We start from the raw sequence: 6989 nt of genomic DNA on the forward strand, positions 1-6989 counted from the left end.
ACTGCCCCCCCCCCCCGTGAGCGCACTCATTAACAATTAAAAAAGGAGAAAATGTGTATCATGAAAATATTGCACATGGATTTCAAAAAATGTTTTACACAAAAATAAACTCATACTTTAATTTCATTTTTACACAAACTTTTTGAAGTACCTTCAAACAATTCTGTGCCCTACTTTTTCACTTAATGTTACTGGGTCATTGGAAAAGTCATGATGTGCTTTTCTAGGCAAAAATGTGTCATGAGTTTTCTAATGACCCAATATTTCAAAATGTTTTCCCACTGATCTGTCTTCATATGTAACATTATTATATAATGCCAGTAACATTAATACTGGCTGCCTAGTATTAAATGAATATTAACTGCACTTTTTTTTAAACTTTTTTTTTTTTTAAATTTCCCATAGGGCATGTGTGCTTGATGGAGAGAGAGAGAAAGAGGGAAAGTGAGACTCGCCCCCCATGGGGAATGGCTACACTGCAATCCCTTCTCCTCCAATTTTTCCTCCTTTAAGGATTTTGGACATGCACGTATTGTGCATGGCATGCTTTTCAAGGTGCTGGGTCTGAGGCTCCTGCAGTTGGCCAGGTAGGACCCAGCCACCTTAACTACCATACCACCAAGTTGGTCTGCTGGTCCCAGAAATTTTTAAAATCGTATTTATGGGGCCAGCTGGTGGTATGGTGGTTGGGGGCGTTGGACTCCCACATGACCAACCAAGGTTTAATTCCTGGACCTGGTAGCTTGCTTTCTCACTCTCTCTCTCTCTCTGGTCAAATAAAGAAGGAAAGAAGGAAAGCTTCATGCCATGGGTTGGCCTTATTTTTATTTTATTTTTTTTAACTACCAGAGTGCATGCACGAGAGAGAGAGAGAGAGAGAGAAAGAGAGAAAAAGAGCGAGCTAGCGAGCACCCTCCAGGGGAATCGTCATATTGTAAAACCTTCTCCTCTACCTTTCCAGTCTCTCAGGACTTTAGGCCCACACACACATGTGCCTGGCATGGTTTTCAAGCTGCCAAGGCCAGACTCAAGCCATAGTTAGCCATGTGGGACCCATCCCCCTTAATCACTAGGCTATGGGGATAGATCAAGACTTTTAATTTATTCATTATATTTTTAATTTATATTATTTATTTATCTATCACTTATTTGTTTGGAGAGGTTTGTGCTATAGGGTGCGTGTGCTTGCCAGAAAGACAGAGACAGAAAGCAAGAAATCACTCCCCTGGGGGGATAGCCACGCCACAATCCCTTCTCCTCCATTCTCCTCTAGGGATCTTGGGCACGCACACACACATGCCTGGCATGAGTTTAAGCCACTAGGTCTGGGACTTGAACTGTGGTTGACTACATGGGAGTCCAGTGACGTAGCCATCATGCCAAATGCTGATCCCAATCAAGAGACTTTTGAAGACTAATCAGAAAATTTTACTTTAACATGCCAAGTCAAAATCGCACATTAATCTGTACCATAACAAGAATAGAAAGAATAAATATTTTATTATCATCATTCTTTATTTTTATTTTATTTTTTGGCAAGAGGGAACATGTGCTCGCCAGGGAGAGACATACAGAGAGAGACAGACAAAGTAAGCGAGAGATCATCCCCTGAGGGTATGACCACACCACAGTCCTTTCTCAATTCTCCTCTTGGGATTTTAGGCATGCACGTGCATGCTCATGCACCTGGCAGTATATTTTTCAAGCCACCAAGTCTGGGACTCGAACTACAGAAGTCAGCCATATGGGATCCGGATGCCTTAACTTCCATACCACCTGCTGGCCCTGGCTATCATAATTCTTATAGAGAAAACTTAGAAAAAAGTTAAAGTGTTTCATATCTTGGGAGATGAATGTATAACCACAACAATCTATTAATTCTTAATTAAACAGTTCTTAGGGGTAAAGATTTGGGTGTCAGAGTAGGAAAGTAGTCAGTTGGTTATTGCAAATTTCCAGAAGCTGAAAGCATTTTTCTCTCCAGTAAATCTACCAACTAACCTACCAAACAGATGACTTCACCTGACTGACAAATATTTAGAGTAGAAACTAAAATAAAAACCAGAAGGAATGAAGATGAGTCAGATGCTCAAAGAATGACTTACTACAAACTGAGTAATAAACCTGTCCTTTAAAACAACTGTATAAGTAAATTTTGAAAAATGCTTGGCCACTATCTTTATCTTTTTGATTTTTATAATTTGTAGAAGGCCTGTGTGCTTGCCAAAAAAAGAGTGAGGAAGCACCCCACGTGGGGGCTGGTAACGTCACCGTCCCTCATCCCTTTTCCCTTTCTCCCTCCTTTGGGGATTCTCGGCACGTTTTTCAAGCTGCTATGTCTGGTACTTGAACTACACAGCCAGCTATGGGGGACGCAGACGTCGTAACCACCCTGCCACCAGCTGGCCCTGGCCACTGCCTTGAAAGCAAGGCAGCACAACTTACCTTACTGCCAGTGAGCTGACTGAGATGTGGCTTCAGTTCATCCCCGATGACCGCATGGACAGCCACGAGGCAGAAGACGCAAGCTTTCCGAACACTGCTCTCGGAATTGTCATAACCCTAGGGAGGAGGGTCCAGAGTTAGTACTGTGGGGAGTCTTTCTTTATCGTTGTGATTGTCCCAGGACACACGTACTTGCCGGAGAGAAAGAGAGAGAAAGAAGGGGAGGGAGAAAGCCCCCCTCCACTGGGGGTGTGGTCACGCTGCAACCCCTTCTCTTGTTCTCCATTTTACCAGGATTTGGGCAGGCACATGCACACGCATGCACTGGAATTACAATCATTGTTGGTCATCGCACGGCTCCTACACACAGCGCTTAACCACCGTGTTCCAGGCCAACCTGAAAACGATTTTGTCAACAGACACAAGATGCAACGCACGGGTGAGAGCTGAAGTGTACTGAGGGGGAAAAACTCCGCTGACGGACACAAACCTTTTGACCCTTTCAGGTGTGGAGACGCCCTTCTCTCCTTCCTTTTCCCCGACTGCCCTGCTGCTCACCCTCCCCGTCGGGTTCTTGCTCAGCGAGCCTGGGAAGCCATACTTCCGACTGTGGCTGTCCCCTGCCCATCACCCTGCAACATCTCCACGCTAGCTTTCGTAAAGGCAGTCAACCATTCAAGCTCTAACAAAACCTCAATTCTTCAGTTTAGAAGTCCAGGTACTCCTATAATCCAGGCCGAATTAAACCTGTGTTGCTTCCATCTCTGGAATTATTTTCTCCAAAAAAATCTAATCTACGTAAAATATTACCTTTGTGCTTTTGTTCACAATATTTATTCTTCCAATAGTCCACAGAAATCTTGTTCACAAGGCATTTTTGCTCAGTTATCTGAATGTATGCACGTATTTTACCCAGAAAGAGTTCATCACCACTAAAATCAGGGTCATTTTATCTTTCTAAAATGGTTGCAAAAACACTGAAATATCAAGAAATATCCAGCTAAAAGCAATATATTATTCATGGTAAAAGTCATAAAACTACATTCATTTTATTTTCTCATCATTTTTATATCATTGTAATTATAATGTAAATTAATTTTTCTATATAGTCTTCATGCGAATAACATGAGGTATCTATTTAGCATGTGTCCTAATTGAAGCATTCAGTGTTACAAGTTTAAGCCCTTCCCCCAATCTCCTTCCTGTTAATTTTTTTCTATTACAAGTAACACTGCAAAGAATATTGCATCTAAGGTGCAACCTTTTTTTTTTTAATTGCCAAAGGGCACGTGTGCTCACCAGAGAGATAAAGAAGGGGAGGGGAAGAGGGAGGGAGGTTGGGAAGGAGAGAGAGGAAAAAAGAAAAAAAGAAAAGAAAAGAAAGAGAGAAAAAGGGAGAAAGCACCCTCCATGGGTGTGGACACACTGTGACCCCTTCCTCTCCACTTCCCTAGCCTATCAGAATTTATGGCATGATACACTTGTTCATGCAGCTGGGGCTGGAATTGAGCCACATATAACTGAGTTTTTTTTTTTTTTTTTTTTAAGTTTTGCCATAGGGTGCATGTGCTCACCGGAGAGAGAAAAAGCAATAGAGAGGGAAATTGAAAAATCAGCCCCGGGCAGGGGGGATGGTCATGCCACAATCCCATCTCCTCCATTCTCCTCTTGGGACCCTGGTATACAAGCACATGCACCTGGCATGCGCCTCAAGCCACTAGGTCTGGGACTCAAACTGCAGTCAGCTGTGTGGGAGTCCAACGCCCCAACCACCATGCCACCTGCTGACCCCTGTTATGGGTTTTATCAGAGGTAAGCAGGTGGTTGTGGTAGTTAAGGTGCTGGACTTCCACATGGCTGCCTGCAGTTCAAGTCCTAGACTGGTGGCTTGCTTTCTCACTTTCCTTCTCTTTCTCTTTCTGGTGAAAGCATGTGCCCTGTAGAATTTTAAGAATTTAAAAAATAATTCTTAAAAAAAAATGGGTTTCTCTATATTTTAAGAGAAGTTTTTCACGTAGACGCTGGAGTTGGGGCATGACAGCTTCTCCAGCTTTACTGCTGTAGGACTCCCTCTTCTGTTCTTGTTCCTGTGGGGTATGAACAAATATGGTCTTTCTTTAGAGCCCCTCTGCCAACTGCTATGATGCTCAGTTTAGTCTTACTCCAAGGAGCTTTTCCTAAATGAGCAGCTCTTCCTTGAAGGGACTTCTGCAGTGGACTTCTAAAATGCCTGGAGATTCAGGCCACCCTAGCAAGTTCCAGCATTTCTGCAATACTTCTATCTTCCCCCGGTATTTTCTGTTAGATGTGCACACAGAGAGCCTTTTACTCAGAATGGAAAGCCCTCTTTCAAGAGTAAGCATTTGTGTAATTCTCTGACTTTTAACTTTCTTTCACATTTTTTTATACCACTGAAATCCATGGGGAACTTGATGCTAGTCATGTTTTGGTCCCACTTAGTCACATTTTTTTTTTTTTTTTTGGAGAGTTTTTTTTCACTATAGGGCGTGTGCACTTGCCAGACAGACAGAGAGATATAGAGACAGAAAGCGAGAAATCACCCCCCAGGGGAGATGGTCATGCCGCAATCCCTTCTCTTCTATTCTCCTCTCAGGATCTTGGGCACGCATGTACACGCGCCTGGCGTGAGTTCTAAGCCACCGGGTCCAGGACGCAAACCGCGGTCGACTACGTGGGAGTCCAGCGACATAGCCATTACGCTAACTGCTGGTTCCCCCACTTGGTCACATTTTAAGACTTACTGTATTAGGTCTCTTTCCTTAATTTTGCTGGAGATGATTTTCATGTTTTTTTTTTTTTTTTTTTTCCTTTTGTATGTGATGCTAGTTGCTCAGTGAGATCATTGGTGAGAAAATTAGAGGCATTCCAAAATTTTATAGTCATTAGTTTCTTGCTTCTCCTTGATCAGATCCTAATACCTATGTATCCTAATTTTAATTGCTTATAGCAAAAAAAAAGTTAATATTAAAATTTCTTAAGAGTTCTTTTGCTTTCCTGATGGGTAAGATGCCTTTTCTCAATAATCACTTATGCTACAATATTCTTCACCAAGCTACCATCAGAGGAAATAATAAAAAAGAACTTAAAGTTGTAACAGTACTTTGCTAGTATTCTCATATTCTTTTTTTTTTTTTTGGAGAGGTTTTCACTATAGGGCGCGTGCGCTCGCCAGCCAGACAGAGACATAGAGACAGAAAGTGAGAAATCACCCCCCAGGGGGGATGGTCACGCCGCAGTCCCTTCTCCTCCATTCTCCTCTCGGGAACCTGGGCACACACGCACATGCACCCAGCGTGAGTTTTAAGCCACTGGGTCCGGGACGCGAACCGCGGTCGACTACGTGGGAGTCCAGCGACATAGCCATTATGCCAACTGCTGGTTCCCAGTATTCTCATATTCTAAGTTATTCATGCAGCAAATACTTATTTCATACCCATTATATTTATGAGCTATTATATATTCCCTGTTCTTAATAACAAAGCAAAGACAAAGAAAGCAATTTGGATCTTATCTTAGGACCTCACAATTTAATAATAGAATAGAGTTAAAATATAATACTATATAGTATATAAAGTATATATATACTGTACTATATGTAGTATATAATACTATAAATCCACAAAGAAATGAGTGATTATTCATCTTTAGGAGGGGGCCATAATATATATATTATGCAATACCAGTCAGTCATTAAAATTACATGGTAGAGTATTATTTCTTGGATGGAAAACATTCACAAAATATAATCATACCATATAATGATGTTCTGATCAATGATGGTGATGCTCTTCTCAATTATAATTATTTATAATCTTATAAATAGATAAGACTATATCCTACAGCCTAAATGTGTAGTAGGCTACAACATTTAGGTCTGTGTAAGTACACTCTGATGTCTGCATGACCAAATCGTGTAATGATTTATTTCTCAGAACAGATCCTCATAGTTAAGTGAAGAATGACTGTATGGTTAAGTTAGTCCAAAGCATGATACAAAATGCAATCCCATTTTTGTTACAATGTTTATATGTGTTTATGTAGACAGGCAAAAATTCATTACATCTATGACTGTAAATTAGTATAAGCACTTTGGGAAGACATCTGGCAATATCTATAAATTCTGCTTCTCTAATGCATATTAACAGGAAGAATTAAAAGAAAATTCACTGCAATATTTATGTTAATAAAATAAAAAAGCAGTCCAAATATTAACTGGAAGATAAATGGATAAGCAAATTGTGGAATATATATAGGCGTATTATTTAGCCATAAAAAGGAATGAATTCTGATTCATGCCACAACATGGACGAACCCTGAAAACCTGGTAAATGAAATAAGCCACACATAGAAGATTATGTGTCGCATGATTCTAGTTATATAAGGAGTCCAGACTAGGTGAACTGTAGAGACTGAAAAGTATAATGGAGGTTACTGGGGTTTGGGAGGCAGGGAGAAATAGGTAGTTCGTTCTTTCTTTTTTCAAACAAATAATTAGGGATAGAGTGAGTGAGAGAGAGAGGGAA

The 6989-nt window shown here is 41.0% G+C and overlaps 1 protein-coding gene across 7 annotated transcripts in view; it reads right to left on the reverse strand.

Moving 5' to 3' along the window:
- CLASP2 (cytoplasmic linker associated protein 2) overlaps window positions 1–6989 on the reverse strand; it is a 223769-nt gene that overhangs the window by 4143 nt on the left and 212637 nt on the right. For all 7 annotated transcript variants that reach the window (XM_027769656.1, XM_027769655.1, XM_027769654.1 and 4 more), the window contains one exon: window positions 2446–2562. In XM_027769656.1, coding sequence (XP_027625457.1) covers window positions 2446–2562 — 117 coding nt within the window. The remainder of the gene's footprint in view (window positions 1–2445; window positions 2563–6989) is intronic.

Source organism: Tupaia chinensis, unplaced genomic scaffold (assembly GCF_000334495.1).
Source record: "Tupaia chinensis unplaced genomic scaffold, TupChi_1.0 Scaffold150166_1, whole genome shotgun sequence".
NCBI lineage: Eukaryota > Metazoa > Chordata > Mammalia > Scandentia > Tupaiidae > Tupaia > Tupaia belangeri.